This window comes from Corythoichthys intestinalis, chromosome 16 (genome assembly GCF_030265065.1).
Source record: "Corythoichthys intestinalis isolate RoL2023-P3 chromosome 16, ASM3026506v1, whole genome shotgun sequence".
Classification (NCBI taxonomy): Eukaryota; Metazoa; Chordata; class Actinopteri; order Syngnathiformes; family Syngnathidae; genus Corythoichthys; species Corythoichthys intestinalis.
In genome coordinates this window covers 27,510,619-27,526,930 of record NC_080410.1, presented here as the reverse complement: position 1 = coordinate 27,526,930, position 16,312 = coordinate 27,510,619, and the positions used below count along the sequence as shown (strand labels likewise).

Below are 16,312 nucleotides of genomic sequence, written 5' to 3'. Positions count from 1 at the left end.
ATTGGCAATTAATAATTATTATACTACTATTGTACAACATATCACAAAAGTGAGTACACCCCTTGAATTTCTGCAGATATTTAATCATATCTTTTCATGGGACAACACTGACAAAATGACACTTTGACACAATAAAAAGTAGTTTGTGTGCAGCTTTTTTAATTTTCCCCTCAAAATAACTCAAAATATAGCCATTAATACCTAAACCCATGGCAACAAAAGTAAGTACACCCCACAGAAACTACGTACATCCCTAAATGTCCAAATTGAGTACTGCTTGTCATTTTCCCTTCAAAATGTCATGTGACTCGTTACAGGAGTGCTGTCAGCGTTGCTGCAAAGATTGAAGAGGTGGGGGGTCAGCCTGTTAGTGCTCAGACCATACCCCGCACTCTACATTAAATTGGTGTGCATGGCTGTCACCCCAGGAGGAAGCCTCTTATGAAGACGGTACACAAGAAAGCCCGCCCGTCTCATCAGACCATACGACATGGTTCCAGTAATCCATGTGCTTTGTTGACATCTCTTCAGCAAACTGTTTGCGAGCTTTCTTGTGACAAGCAGTACTCAATTTGGACATATAGGGATGTATGTAGTTTCTAAGGTGTGTACTCACTTTTGTTGCCAGGGGTTTAGATATTATTGGCTATATTTTGAGTTATTTTGAGGGGAAAATAAATTAACTCTATTATATAAGCTGCACACAGACTACTTTTCATTGTGTCAAAGTGTCATTTTGTCAGTGCTGTCCCATGAAAAGATATCCTTAAATATCTGCAGAAATGCGAGGGGTGTACTCACTTTTGTGATACACTGTGTATAATAGTATACTATAATATTAATGCTATAATGCTAGATATTTTTTTAAAGAATTGTTTTGAAGGCGAAGTCAGTGTTATGAATCTTTTTACATTACATACTTTTGCACTAATTAATGCTATCAGCATTTGACCTCATTGTTTATTTGTGATTGTGATTGTGATTCAACAATTTCTTTGCTGAATTATTTTTTTTAAAAATTAAAAAAAGGGAGGGGGGATTATTAGACTAGTCAACTAATCGTAAATATAGTCAGCTGACGAATCAGGAGAAAATTAGTCGTTTGGGACAGCCCTAGTTGTCCAGTGTACCGGAACATATTTCCTCCATACCCTTCTCACCTTTTTAACCCCTGACCCATTTTCATGCCTGCATTTTGCCTGGTGCTGTCAGCCTTGCCAGTCAAAATGGTTTGATTGGAGCTATAGTGATTTCAAGGGCCGGAAATGAGTTAATAGCATATATTATCTTATTTTTATTGTTATTTTTTAAAAACTATTTAGTGTTCCCATTTTTTAAAATAAATAAATTCTCTTATTTAAATGTACTTTGTTTTAAAACATCTGCAAAATATTCTCTACTTAAATATTTACTCATTTATATATATATATATATATATATATATATATAATTTTTTTTAATTCATAAAGAGAATTTAAAAAAAGTTATATATGCTATTTTTAAAAAAATCAACTTTAGAGTGTTATTGAGGCTGTAACCAGACGATTTGTCCTTTGCTGTTGTTGTTGTTTTTTCAACAAAATAACAAAACAAATGATGCAAAATACATATGTACATTACACATAACAGATGACAGGGGGATCACTCACTAATATTTACACAAGTTTTAATTTTTTTTTACAAATATTAAACTTTTTTTTTTTTTTTTTTTAAAACCTTTTTATTTTTCGAGTCCTTAATAAGCTCCAAAAAGGAGACGGTGTCATTATAAATTATGAATAAATTATTTATATTATTAGAAAATATATATGTATTACTATATATATTTTTTCCTCCAGAAAATTGAGATTTTAAGCATTCAGAGCAGAACTCAAATCACTTGAGTGTTTTCCGCCATATAAATGATAAATCCTCATCATAAAAATGTTTGAAAGCAGGCTTGACTGTATTTGTTTAATCTATTTATTTTCTGAAAGTGGCGTCATATCTATGCGGGTCAGCATACAAGTAAATATGGAAATAGAAGTATATTAATTTTATAAATAAAAAAAAAATAGAAAAGCATTTATCTTAATGGGAAAAAGTACAGAAATGGCTACGTCTAAACTAAATTCTTTCGAAAAGTTTTCTATGCGGGTCAGCGTACAAGTAAATATAGAAATAGAACTGTAATAATTTTTTACATTTTAAAAATAAAAATTAAAAATAGCAATGTAAACGGAAAAAAAGCACAGAAGTATTTTTTTTTCAGGAAGTGACGTCACCAGCAGGCGGGTCAAAGTTCGCAAACACCTACTCCACTTCCTTTCCTACCAGCGGAGGCCGTAGAAACAGTACAAGTAAGTAAACATTACTCGGTACAATCTTCAAACATCGTGTCAAATATAACCTGTTTGGGGGTTTTATTGTCACCGACACAAAATAGACACCCTACCTCGATTAACCTGACTGTAATGTTGGAGAGTACACGTCTGATGAGTATTTTTACGTGTACTAATGCCTACGCTATCTTTCCGTTTCAACGATTCTAACATGGCAGCCTTGTATTTGAACCCACTTTGCTAATTGACATTCTTTTCCAACCATGACATATGTTCGTGGCCTACACCAGGCTAAAAACATTCCCCTGTAGTCTTATTTCATCAAAGAGTCGTTGACGCTGCATGGAAATGACATTTGTAGCTGTTAGCCACACGGAGGCTGAAGCTAACTTAGGAAATGGATGTCATTTAACGGCGTGTTATTTGGCTCAGCTTGTTTCTTACTTATTCGTATGTGGTTGTGCAGAAATGGGCAAGTTCATGAAGCCTGGGAAGGTGGTGATGGTCCTCGCTGGACGTTATGCCGGCCGCAAAGCCGTCATTGTTAAGGTAAACATGCAAAGAAATGTTGGAAAATGCAATAGCACGTTAAATACAACTTTAAAAAACACTTAGCGTATCTAAAAATACTTTCAAATTCGTTAAACCCGTCGGTGTTATTTGTCCAAAATCTGTTTTTAAAAAAATTTTTCTTAATGTGTTTCATCAAAGAAAAAGCATTGGAAAATTTACACTAGGGAGCCAATATTTCCTGAGGATAATAAAAACATGTAAAGATCAAAATGACACCATACTGCAATTTCTAATTTATTGCAGACTGGTTGGGGAGATTCACACTCAATTTTTGTAATAATGCCATGTTCTGGCTCATTGGCTCCCATTATAAGTCATGATTTTTGATATGGTGTAAACCTGATGTGTTATAATGCATTTTCCGTGATAACTGCTGCAATCGCTTCTTTGGCGAGTCAAAAACATGGAAATAGAGAAATTTGTGTGTTGAGAGTCTTAACACCCAAAAGTCATTTGGGGGCACCAAAGGCCAAAACATGAATTTGCTTGCAATGAAATTCTGTTGTTATGACTTGGGGACTTATTTGGGCCTCTAACTATGTCATATGAAATATTCAAATTAGTCTTGTATTTTATATATATATATATATATATATATATATAAAGCATAGTTAGTTTTGCTATTACAATAATACTGCTATTAATGTCCATAGGGGGCATTTAAAAAAAAAATATATATATATATATGTGTGTAGATAGGTCTGATGCCAATGAACATTTTTGAGTGGTTGAAAGTGAAAAAAAAAATTTCATAAATGACTTAGTTATCACACTTCAAAGGAAAAGCCATACTTTGGACAAAATCACAAGAATTTAGTTCGATTCAGAAAACTGCCATTGTGTAAAAACTGGGCATGCATAAAAAATTCTGTTAAGACTTATGGACTTCTTTGGGCCTCTAACTATGTAATATTCAAATTAGACTTTTGTTTTATACATATGTACAACATAGTTTTGCCATTAGAATAATATTGCTATCAATGTCCATAGGGGGCATTTAAAAAAAAAACAAAAAAAAACAATATCTGTGTAGATAAGTCTGATTAGGCCAGTATTTCTCAAATAGTGGGGCGCGCCCCCCTGGGGGGGCGCAGAGCGATGCCAGGGGGGGCGCATGTGACCTCGGGGAACATGTTTTTATTTGTTGTTTTTTTTTGCCGTACTGGAATAAAGTGTACTTGCACATCCACTCAGTAGGTGGCAGTGGCGCTCTCATTTTCAGAGTGCGCGCAGTATTTTTGAACTAAGGAAGAGCACTCGGCACACACAGACAACAGATATGAAGAGCAGTGTGCCACCGCCGTTTTCGAAAGCCGTTTTCCGACCGGACTCACTCACGCAGCGACCCACTGTCTTGTCCGGTTCTCACGTCGCTGCCCGAGAAGTGCCATTTTCAGCTTGGGATCGTCACGACGACCGCCCTCACCTACGGTTCTACCTCGGCCGCCGTGAATGCGCTTTTTTCATGCCGTTTGCCTTTTAGCTTTGACTTTTAATACAGTGGGGGATGATGAAAGACCACTGTTTACTGTGTCTGAAAATAATTATAGCAGACAGCCAGAAGCCAAATCAATTAAGACGCCACTTAAAGACATTAGACCCCAATCTCATTGTTAAGCCGCTTGATTTTTTCAGTGAAAACGTGCCGAATATTGCCAACAATCGTCCTGCTTTGTCAGTGTTATATCAGTAAACCAGTGAGCATTGTTAGCATGCTAATTGCAAAATAACTCCACACCATTGCAAAGGAGGTAAATACTGTGAGCAGCAAAAATAAAAACTCCTGTCCAAGGACACTTTTTTTTCCCTTTTATTCAGATTTGTTTTTTCGGTCAAATTTTTTGGCACATTGTCCTCATGAGTGAATGTTTCTAATCAATTTTAATTTGTTATTATTTACTGATTTTATTACATTTTATTTTTCTGTATCAAATGGTCAAAAATGTACCTTGAGTGTATTTTTTTAGTTTGAATGTGAATTTTTTTAAAAAAAATTCAGGCAAATTGATGCACGTCAAGTCTTCTCTGTTACAAACAAAACAATGTTAATAAAGTTATACTTTATTATAAGTTGATCTATGTTACTTTTTTTCTTTATTAGGAAAGAAAGGACAATGTTAGGCAGATGCGTATTTATAATAGTAATTTTATAGACAAATGATACTATTTACAGTGGCGGCAGAGAGTTTGGGGAGGCGCGAAACATTTTTCTTCTTCCTTGGGGGTGCGTGACAGAAAATAATTGAGAAGCACTGGATTAGGCCAATGAACATTTTTGAGTGGTTGAAGTGAAAAAATATTCATAAATGAATTAGTTATTACACTTTAAAGGAAAAGCCATACTTCGGACAAAATCACAAGAATTTAGTCAAAATAACGCCCACGGGTTAAACTAGGATTATTGGTTGTGAATGCTTGTTTGAGTGCAATTGACGACGCTGCACGTCCAATTCATTATGAAGGAACGTTTGTTCAGTCGCCCCTCTCAGTCAAAATTGATTGGACATTTAGCGACATCAACGGCAGCCATAAAATTACAAGTTTGTGTTATGGCATTTTTTATTTTTACGTCAGTTATTCTCTTTTTAAAAATTTGTCAATGGTGTCGCTGTTCAGAACATCGACGACGGCACGGCCGACAGACCTTACAGCCACGCCCTGGTGGCTGGCATCGACCGCTACCCCCGTAAGGTGACCGCCAGCATGGGCAAAAAGAAGATCGCCAAGAGATCCAAGATCAAGGCCTTTGTCAAGGTCTACAACTACAACCACCTCATGCCCACCAGGTATTTAGCTGCTTCGGGGAGGATGGCTCACCGTCAGGAAATGTTTTTAAAGGCGTTTTGTTGTTGTTGTTGTTGTGGTTGCGTAGATACTCTGTGGACATTCCCCTTGACAAAACTGTGGTCAACAAGGATGTCTTCAGGGATCCCGCTCTCAAGGCCAAAGCCAGACGGGAGGCCAAGATGAAGTTTGAAGAGAGGTGAGTGTCCTTTCTGGAATCTGCGGACCCCCATGCTTGCTAAGCTTTTAACGATAACTTTGTCGGCAGGTACAAGACGGGCAAGAACAAGTGGTTCTTCCAGAAGCTCCGATTCTAAATTCAACAGATTTCTCTAATAAAAACTGTACAAAAGAAAAAAAGCGCATTTGTCAAGGATTGGTGACGAAAATGAGAAATGAACACTTTTTAATGAACACATTTTAATGACATCCACTCTATGAAGTGTTTATTTTTCTAAGCTTTTTTTGTTTCCTTTCAATTGACAGATCTTTAAGGATGATGCCCAATGGAAGCAAAACATTTTTTTAAAAAAATGTGCTTAGTCGTGTGATACAATGTGAAAAAAGTAATCTTATAACTAACCTTGTGGTTAAAATGGTCAAATATTTGTATACGTCAGGAAACACTCAGGTGACTTGAAGTGCCGCTCTGAGATCCCCAATTTGGCCAAATTTCAAAATTGTCCTATATGCAAGTGTGATACATCATTGAAAAGCTAAAAAATCAATTTTCTGGCGGAAGAAAAAATTTGAGCAGGAAGGCATTTAATTTTTTTTTTTTTTCTAATAGCAAAACCCTAACTGGAGGTGAGAGCATAATTAAAGACGCCATGATTTTAACGAGAGATTATCGCGTACTTACCTCTTTTCGATCCCAAAACTCCATGTAGCATGTATCACCAAGTGTCAAGACACAGCTGTGAATGGCCCCACCAGGATTTTTGGGAGATTTTATGGGTGAAACATGGTAATAAGGGTCGTGATGCAGTAATCGCAGACATTGAGTGGTCGAGATTTTCATTTATTGACCCTTGTTAAAAAAAAAAAAATTTAAATTACATTTTTCTTTGTTCGGATTATCATCCAAAACGGAAAATGCGACAGTAACAAAAAAAAACAAAACAATGAAGCGATGGTTATGTAGATATCCGTGACTTATTTACAGACACCATTTTTCATTGTGACGTAATGTGCTTAAAAGTTAAAAATATGCAAGAGAATCATTTTTTTAAAGTTTTTTTTAAAAACAATATTAGACCTATTGATGATTCCAAGCTAAAAATGACATTTTGACTAAAAATGACCTTTTTATGGCTGGGTTGAAACAAAAGTGGTTGCGTGACATCTGTAAACAGGGGTCTCCAGGGTAAAACGGACAAAAATAGTTCGGGGGCTTTATGCACCATGAATCTGCTATGGCAGCATATGGACAAATTGTTCTATCAAAAACAACAGTTCTTTTGGCTTAAAATACAGCAGTTTATTTTAACCTATAAGGCTGCTTTTTCAGCCTTGTCTGTGTTTTCTGCCATATACATTCAAATGCAGTAAACTAAACAGGTTCATTGTTAAATTGTACAAAGTAATATTTATTTTAATCATAAGATATTGGTAAAATAGATTTACATCTGATATTATTGAATTGAAATCTTGATTAAAAGACATGACCAAATGGCTAGGCCAATTAAATCTGTGAAATCGAATATAACCCTTTATAGGGCACACTAACTGAACGCCATTGACTGTGCCAGACGTCCAATCCTTTTGGAGTGGCCGGACTGCTGCCACCCTCTGTCTAAACGAATTGGTCATCTAGCAGCATCAAAAACATTGAAAGATGAAGATTCACAGCCACTTCTCCCTGTTTAATTGACGTCTATTGTTGTCAATGGGGAGGAGATAACTTAGGGCAGAGATTCCGAAGTCCGGTCCTCAAGAGCCCCTATCCAGCTTGTTTTCCATGTATCACTCCTTTAACACACCTGAATCAAATGATCAGCTCATTAGCAAGTTTGCAGGGGGCTAGTAACGATCTTGATAATTTGATTTGTATGTTGGAGGACATGGAAAACAAGATGGATGGACCGGACTTGGGCATCCCTGATTTAGGGTGACTAAAAGTCCTCTTTTGCCTAGACATACCCACTTTTTGCATCTGGCGGGGTTTTTAAAAAATCATGAAAATGTCTGGTTTGCATTATTTTCCACAGGACCAATTTGCGTGTGTTGACTGATTCTGTGCAGAGAATACTGTACTAAGGTACTGTGCTACCTGTGACTTGTTCCCAGAGAACCTACTCAGTGGTTGGTTCTGCTGTGCTCAGTAACAAAACGAACGTCGGAGAGGTGTTCCATCGTCCCTCGAAGTGTTAAAACACGAACTAAAGACTAAAGTGACTTTTTTTAAAGTATTGTGAGGCTATGGTTTATATTATGTCACTGGAAACAGAAAGCTTAGTTAAATCAGGATTTTCTACAGAAGAGGTATTATCTAGAATATTATTTCAGATTATTTGTAGAGTAACAATTGAAAAGAGCCATTATTTTGTTCAAGGATGATTCGCAAATACAGAAGAGGCCTTGTTTTTTAATCATTATTTCATTCCAGTTTTTTTAACATTATTGTTCTATGCATTATTTTAGGAATAATAAAGCCTGTTGATTCACCTCTGAGAATTGGAACATGGGTCAGGTTATACCATGGGCAGCATAGGTTTGGTCTCAACATTGGTAGGGACGATGCAACAGCATAACCTGCATGCACACGTTTTGCTGGCACATTAATAAGACCAAACAGATTGGGTGACCGGGGGTCAGGGCAACATTTCTCACGACTATGAACCTAATTAATTGATATGCTAAATCAGGGGTGTTCAATACGTCGATTACGATCAATCAGTCGATCGCAACGCTGGTGTGGGTAGCTCGCGGCACCCAAATACAGTGGGGCAAAAAAAGTATTTTGTCAACCACCAATTGTGCAAGTTCTCCTACTTGAAAAGATAAGAGAGGCCTGTAATTGTCAACATGGGTAAACCTCAACCATGAAAGACAGAATGTGGGGAGAAAAAAACTGAAAATCATTTTTTTTTTATTTTTAAAGAATTATTTCCAAATTAGAGTGGAAAATAATTATTTGTTCACCTAAAAACAAGCAAGATTTCTGGCTGTCAAAGAGGTCTAACTTCTTCTAACGAGGTCTAAAGAGGCTCCACTCGTTACCTGTATTAATGGCAGCTGTTTTAACTCATCGGTATAAAAGACACCTGTCCACAACCTCAGTCAGACACACTCCAAACTCCACTATGGCCAAGACCAAACAGCTGTCGAAGGACACCAGAGACAAAATTGTAGACCTGCACCAGGCTGGGAAGGCAAGGCAAGGCAAGGCAAGGCAAATTTATTTATATAGCACAATTCAACACAAGGCAATTCAAAGTGCTTTACATCACATGAAGACCATAAAAATCACATTTAAATCAACACAACGTAAAAACCAAGACAAATGATCACATCTAATCACAGAATAAAAATAAATAAATAAAAATAAAGCAAAAACTACTACTACTAATAATCATTGAAATCAGCAATGGAGATAAGCACAATAGGAATAGAAGGCAGGTAGGTTGAAATATATAGACAGTTATGGATATGCAGTGCCAAACAAAAGCGTTTTTAGCCCTGATTTAAAGGAGCTAACAGTTTGAGCATACTTCAGACGTTCGGGTAACTTGTTGGGAAGACTGAACCTGCAACAGGTAAAACGCTTGGTGTAAAGAAATCAACTGTGGGAGCAATTATTAGAAAATGGAAGACATACAAGACCACTGCTAATGTCCCTCGATCTGGGGCTCCATGCAAGATCTCACCCCGTGGCGTCAAAATGATAACAAGAGGTGAGCATAAATCCCAGAACCACTCGGGGGGACCTAGTGAATGACCTACAGTGAGCTGGGACCACAGTAACAAAGGCTACTATCAGTAACACAATGCGCCGCCAGAGACTCAAATCCTGCACTGCCAGACATGTTCCCCTGCCGAAGCCAGTACATGTCCAGGCCTGTCTGCGGTTCGCTAGAGAGCATTTGGATGATCCAGAAGAGGACTGGGAGGATGCGTTCTGGTCAGATGAAACCAAAATAGAACTTTTTGGTAGAAACACAGGTTCTCGTGTTTGGAGGAGAAAGAATACTGAATTGCATTCGAAGAACACCATACCCACTGTGAAGCATGGGGGTGGAAAAATGCTTTGGAGCTGTTTTTCTGCAAAGAGACCAGGACGACTGATCTGTGTGAAGAAAATGAATGGGTCCATGTATCGAGAGATTTTGAGTGAAAATCTCCTTCCATCAGCAAGGGCATTGAAGATGAGATGTGGCTGGGTCTTTCAGCATGACAATGATCCCAAACACACAGCCAGGGCAACAAAGGAGTGGCTTCGTAAGAAGCATTTCAAGGTCCTGCAGTGGCCTAGCCAGTCTCCAGATCTCAACCCCACAGAAAATCTGTGGCGGGAGTTGAAAGGCCGTCTTGCCCAACGACAGCCCCAAAACATCACTGCTCTAGAGGAAATCTGCATGGAGGAATGGGCCAAAATACCAGCAACAGTGTGTGAAAAGCTTGTGAAGAGTGACAGAAAACGTTTGGCCTCCGTTATGGCCAACAAAGGGTACATAACAAAGTATTGAGATGAACTTTTGGTATTGACCAAATACTTATTTCCACCATGATTTGCAAATAAATTCTTTAAATATCAAACAATGTGATTGTTTTTTTTTTCCCTCCACATTCTGTCTCACATGGTTGTGGTTTACCCATGTTGACAATTACAGGTCTCGCTAATATTTTCAAGTGGGAGAACTTGCACAATTTGTCGTTGACTAAATACTTATTTGCCCCACTGTATAATGCATATAAGGTTACTTGAAGGTTGGTGGGGACAATTTGAGCATCCTGAAAAATTGGTAGTGTTATGTCCCTACCGTCCCTATGCAAACCTACGCCCTTGGGTTATACAGCTATTTATTTGTTATAACACTGAATTTTCTATCTACACAGAGGAGAAACATTTTAAATATATTAAAGTGGTAAGGCATCTATGAGTGAACTTTGCGTAAAATTGAAGTATCGAGGCCTGGCCAAGTGTCCTTTCTTGGAAATCAAAATATAGTCACCCTATCATAACTAGATAGTATTTTTGTACGTATGCATTTTGATTTAATAGCTTTAATTAGCTTTTTATTTAAAAAATCCAAATATAGAGAAATGCATTAATAACAAAACAAAAAAACTTAGAAAATGACTAAAAATGTACCCCATAAAGGATTAAGAAATATGCATTAACAATCACTGGTATACATAAAAATTGCTAATGGAAGGCAGAATAAATCGGCGACAACTCAAGCAGACTGGTCTCAAACAGGCTTTAATGTAAAAATAATGCCGACTAAACGTAAACAGCACATACAAACAAGAAGTGACATTTCTTGGATAACATTTGAGCGGAAGACGCGCTGACCAAGACGATGGTCAGCAGGCACTTAACACGGAAGACGTCTCAACTCATTACATATGATATATCCTGTAAAAACATCTAAAAACGACAATAGCAGGGACACACAAACCAGTTTAGGCCAGTCGCTTGCTCGTTCATCCCACCTGGCCGGGAGTGCAAAGTGGCCCCTCGCAGTAACCCTCTCAAAAGAAGCACCACACCGCAATACAGCTTATCACTGAACTACGACTAACCGCCTATAGGACGAGTAACTTTGTGCTATGTGAGTCTATGTATAAAGTAGAGCTGAATTGTTGTTGCAACCAGTTCTTATTGCCGCAAAACCACCGGCAGAAATTGTCAGGAGTGCATTAGTGGTTTTACGTACGTACACGAGGAAAGAGAAAAAGGCGGGAAGGGGCGGGGTTAACCGTGGTCCAAAGTGGAATTATGGGATGTAACTGTTGATTCTACTGTCTTGTGCAAAAACCATTTAAGCCACCACAGGCGCCCACTCGCTGGCCTTGCGTCCGTACTGTGGAAAAGACAAGTGAAACCAAAGGATTAACTGATTGTTTTATCACTCACAGGCAGGAAATTCAACAAATACACCATTAAATGAATAAATGGGTCATTAAATGTTATTTGAGGTCAACATTTATTCGAATACTTATTTAAATATTTACTTCAATTTTTATTTTGTACACCATTTCACAAAAAAAAAAATACAAATTGAAACAAACTGAAAGAAACTGTTAGGAAAAAAATCTAAAATACTAGAAACGAAAGGACCGCAGGCGAGAATACTTCCGCCTGGGCAGCCAAATTCAAAGCATCGCCATATTCTGACATCTGTGACCTTTGACCTGTTCTCTGATTATACCACTTATTCTGCAAATTTGAGTTAAACACACTAATGCTAATTTGCTAACAAGTTACCACAAAATTCCTGTTCTGACCTCAATATTCAAAAATTTAATCATCTGTTTTTTTCGCTTAATAATAATCTCTCTTTATTCGTTTTTTTCATTATCCTACAAACAGACATAGGAATCCGAATACATAACCTCTGTCTTACGTTGGTTTCACCTCGCGGCAGAGGTAAGAATGGATAAAAGTATGTTTTTTAATTATATAAAAATTGGAATCTATACACTGCTGGTCATAAGTATTGGCACCCCTGCAATTCTGTCAGATAATGCTCAATTTCTCACAAAAAATGATTGCAATTAAAAATGCTTTGGTAGTAATATCTTTTTTTGCTTCCAGTGAAAAAAAAGAATAGAAAAAAAAAATAAAATCCTTTTACACAAAACTCCAAAAATGGGCCGGATAAAAGTATAGGCACCCTTACCCTTACTTACCTGTGGCACATAACAGGTGGTGGCAATAACTAAATCACACGTGCAGCCAGTTGAAATGGATTAAAGTCGACTCAACCTCTGTCCTGTGTCATTGTGTGTACCACATTGAGCATGGAGAAAAGGAAGAAGACCAAAGAACTGTCTGAGGATTTGAGAAGCAAAATTGAGAGGAAGTATGGGCAAACTCAAAGCTACAAGTCCACCTTCAAAGACCTGAATGTTCCTGTGTCTACCGTGCGCAGTGTCATCAATAAGTGTAAAGCCCAAGGCACTGTGGCTAACCTCCCTAGATGTGGACGGAAAAGAAAAATTGAAAATTAAACGAAAGATTTAAACAAAAGGTGGATAAAGAACCTCGACTAACAGGTTCAAGCTGTCCCGCAGTCCGAGGGTACAACAGTGTGAACCCGTACTATCCGTTGGCGTCTGAATGAAAAGGGACTCTATGGTAGGATACCCAGAAGACCCCACTTCCGACCCAGAGACATAAAAAAGCCAGACTGGAGTTTGCCAAAACTTACCCGAGAAAGCCAAAAACGTTTTGGAAGAATCTTCTCTGCTCAGATGAGACAAAAGTAGAGCTTTTTGAGAAAAGGCACCAACATAGAGTTTACAGGAAAAAAAAACGAGGCCTTCAAAGAAAAGAACACGGTCCCCACAGTCAAACATGGCGGGGGTCTCTGTTGTTTTGGGGTTGCTTTGCTACCTCTGGCACTTGACTGTGGACATGGCATTATGAAGTCTGAAGACTACCAACAAATTTTACAGCATATTTTAGGGCCCAGTGTGAGAAAGCTGTGTCTCCCTCAGAGATGGAGAGAAAATGACCCAAACACACACTTCAAAAAGCACTAGAAAATGTTTTGAGAGAAAGTACTGGAGATTTCTAAAGTGGCCAACAATGAGTCCAGACCTGAATCCCACAGAACACCGGTGAAGAGATCTGAAACTGGCAGTTTGGAGAAGGCACCCATCAAATCTCAGAGACCTGGAGCAGTTGGCCAAAAAAGAATGTCTACAATTCCAGCAGAGCATTGCGAGAATCTCATTGATGGATATCGGAAGCAGTTGTTTGCAGTTATTTTGTCTAAAGGTTGTGCTACCAGATATTAGGCTGAGGGTGCCAATACTTTCGTCCGGCCCATTTTTGGAGTTTTGTGTAAAATGATCTTTTTTTTTTTCATTCTCTTTTGTGTTTTTTTCATTGCAAGCAAAATAAATGAAAATATTACTACCAAAGCATTTGTAGTTGCTATCATTTTCTGGGAGAAATTGAGCATTATCTGACAGAATTGCAGGGGTGCCAATACTTTTGGTCAGCAGTGTAAATCTTGCAATAAAGTAACATTAATTGACAAAATGAAATGAAATGTGCTGAATCGATTGTCCTTTGACTTCGAATCAAACGGTCAACATTCAATTGAAATAAATGCTAAAATGAACAAATTGGGGGGGGAAAAGCTCAATAAAAATGAAAAATCTAAAAATCTAAATGCAAGAAAATGAATAAAAAACAGACTCAATAAATACTAAAATGGAAAAAAAATGAAATCTATAACAAATTCTTTCAAGAAATATTGAAACAATAACAATTTAATGACACACTTAAACTCATTAGCTGCCATCGACGGCGATAGCTGTCCAAATTGACTGGACCAGGGAAGGGATGTCAAGTCCAAATCAATTGGACATCTATTGACGTCCATGGCACTGAATGATCATTCAATGCCAGCCATCCCAGTTCAAATAGCAGTGAATGAGTTAACTCAGTGTACAGTGATCCCTCGCTATTACGCGCTTGAAACTTCACGCCCTCAGTCTATCGTGAATTTTTTTTTTTCCCCAATTAAAAACTAAATAAATGTGGTATTGTATAGAGTTGTCCCGAACTGAACTTGTAGTCTGTCACTTTTGCTTCTGCCGCTTTTCTTGGTCAGGCAGTGCACTGGAGTTGCTTATTAAAGTTAACGATTATTGACAGATATTCAGGTTTGATCTTGCCAAAGACGCTTGGAAGCTGAAACTTCAAAGGCCCGCATATGTCAATCATCTTTCAACTTGTTAAACAGGTGCTGTGGCAACTCACTGTAAGTGATCAGCTAGAGCAGATTTGAGTGGACTCACTCAATGAAGCATTTAATAAAGAAAGCATTTTTTCTAATTTATTCTTGTTTAAAAATAATTCGATGGGACAGTAACATGTTTAAAACGCATCATAATGATTACATTTGAAGTGCTTAGAAACGTTTTATTATAGGGATCTTCTATTTTTAAGACAAGTAATTCTTAAAAGATAAATGTTAGTATGAGTTATAGTAATTAGATATTAAAACCCCTCTTAATGTATTTGTTTTAATAAAGTCTGTAAAATTTTTTAAGTGATAGGTCGCCATTCTTGTTACGTCGCAGTGCTTCAGGGAAAAATGCGGTCAGCAAATACCTGATAAGACAAAAGTTGGGCAAAACTGGTGATGCGAGAGAGTGCTGTTGGGAACTCCTGTTGGGAGCGAGAGTGTATGCTGTTGGGAACTCCGGTTTTATTCGCAGATATTCAAGGTAAGCATATTGCGTTTTCAAACTTATCCCAATATAATTATGTAGATTGTTAGCATCCAGAGCTGTCGTGTGCTTTACATACAGTACAGGCCAAAGAGCACACCTTGTGTAATCCATGTCTTGTACATGGTAACGCGTGGTAGCTAGGATACGTGTATAGAAGTAACGCGTGGTAGCTGGGATATGTGTATAGAAGTACCAAAAAGGGGAGAAGCTTCCACTTATGCACATTTATTCACAAAAAATAACATTTCCACCTTGACCACTCTTCACTCGGGAGCTCAGCAGTACGCAAACACGCGTTCCCTGACGAACTCCAACATTGTTGTAAGGTCCATGTCAGAGTCACTGTCATCACTGTAGCGTGCCATAGTGCTTTAATTATTTAGTATGATTTGGGGAAAACTCCCACGAAGAATAGTCAACAAAAAAGATAGCAATAGTAATCCAAATCTGCGTTTTTTACTCACTCGAAGATCCAGGAATTAGACCGATCCCATGGCAATGTCGCAGCCGTCGTTTCCACAAAATAGACTGATCCGAAAAGCCGCTGTGGGACCGACGAATCAAAAAAAATGGACCGATCCAAGACCAATATTGCAGACGTGGTGGGACCGCCGGATCCAGAAAATAGACAGATCCCTTACTTGACTGAGGATCCAGGAAAAATGTTCGGGCGCCAGTTGTAACGCGTGGTGGGTAGGATACGTGCATACAGGGACCGAAAAGAGGGAGAAGCTTCCACTTATGCACATTTATTCACTAAAAATAATAATTCCACCTTGACCACTCACTCCACTCCCCTTGTTTCCATTTGACTGGAAATTGCATCCAAAAGCAGCACATCGTGGCATTTTACTTCGCAAGTTTAGGTCGCAATAAGCAATTGTTGAACACGCTACACATTTGGAAAGATCCCAATTACGTCATCACTGCGAGCCCGCAAACCATGGCGCCAACTAACTGTCAAAAAATGGACTAAATATTATAAAATATTGCCATTGATTTAAGATTTTATGTGAGAACAATTGTGGTTCATTAGAGCCTACATGTATTTAAGTCAAAGGATCACTTTAAAATATATATTTACATAATTTTTAAAAAAAATATATTTTGGGGAAAAAAGTGGAAAAAACATGTCTCATATGTATCTCTTTTAGTATATGTATGCTAAATCTGAATAAATGCATTGAACACACAAAAAAAAAAAAAATTGGGGG

At 37.8% G+C, this 16,312-nt stretch overlaps 2 protein-coding genes across 2 annotated transcripts in view; one reads left to right on the top strand and one right to left on the bottom strand.

The window, feature by feature from the left end:
- Positions 1-2,255: 2,255 nt before the first annotated feature.
- Positions 2,256-6,518, top strand: rpl27 (ribosomal protein L27). Its single transcript, XM_057860518.1, has 5 exons — positions 2,256-2,339; positions 2,788-2,870; positions 5,511-5,680; positions 5,767-5,877; positions 5,947-6,518. The coding sequence occupies exons 2-5, from the start codon at positions 2,790-2,792 to the stop codon at positions 5,993-5,995; spliced, it is 411 nt and encodes a 136-aa protein (XP_057716501.1). The 5' UTR covers positions 2,256-2,339; positions 2,788-2,789; the 3' UTR covers positions 5,996-6,518.
- A 4,569-nt stretch (positions 6,519-11,087) lies between these two features.
- bcat2 (branched chain amino-acid transaminase 2, mitochondrial) overlaps positions 11,088-16,312 on the bottom strand; it is a 28,693-nt gene continuing 23,468 nt past the window's right edge. Inside the window, exon 11 of the mRNA XM_057817437.1 lies at positions 11,088-11,707. Within this exon, the coding sequence (XP_057673420.1) occupies positions 11,666-11,707 (42 nt within the window). The 3' untranslated portion in view covers positions 11,088-11,665. The remainder of the gene's footprint in view (positions 11,708-16,312) is intronic.

What these genes read in the sequence shown, in the direction of transcription:
- rpl27 (XM_057860518.1), top strand. Translation starts at nt 2,790, where the DNA reads ATGGGCAAGTTCATGAAGCCTGGGAAGGTGGTGATGGTCCTCGCTGGA. An exon ending in GCAAAGCCGTCATTGTTAAG is followed by an intron (nt 2,871 to 5,510) that starts GTAAACATGCAA and finishes GTCGCTGTTCAG; the next exon opens with AACATCGACGACGGCACGGC. An exon ending in AACCACCTCATGCCCACCAG is followed by an intron (nt 5,681 to 5,766) that starts GTATTTAGCTGC and finishes GTGGTTGCGTAG; the next exon opens with ATACTCTGTGGACATTCCCC.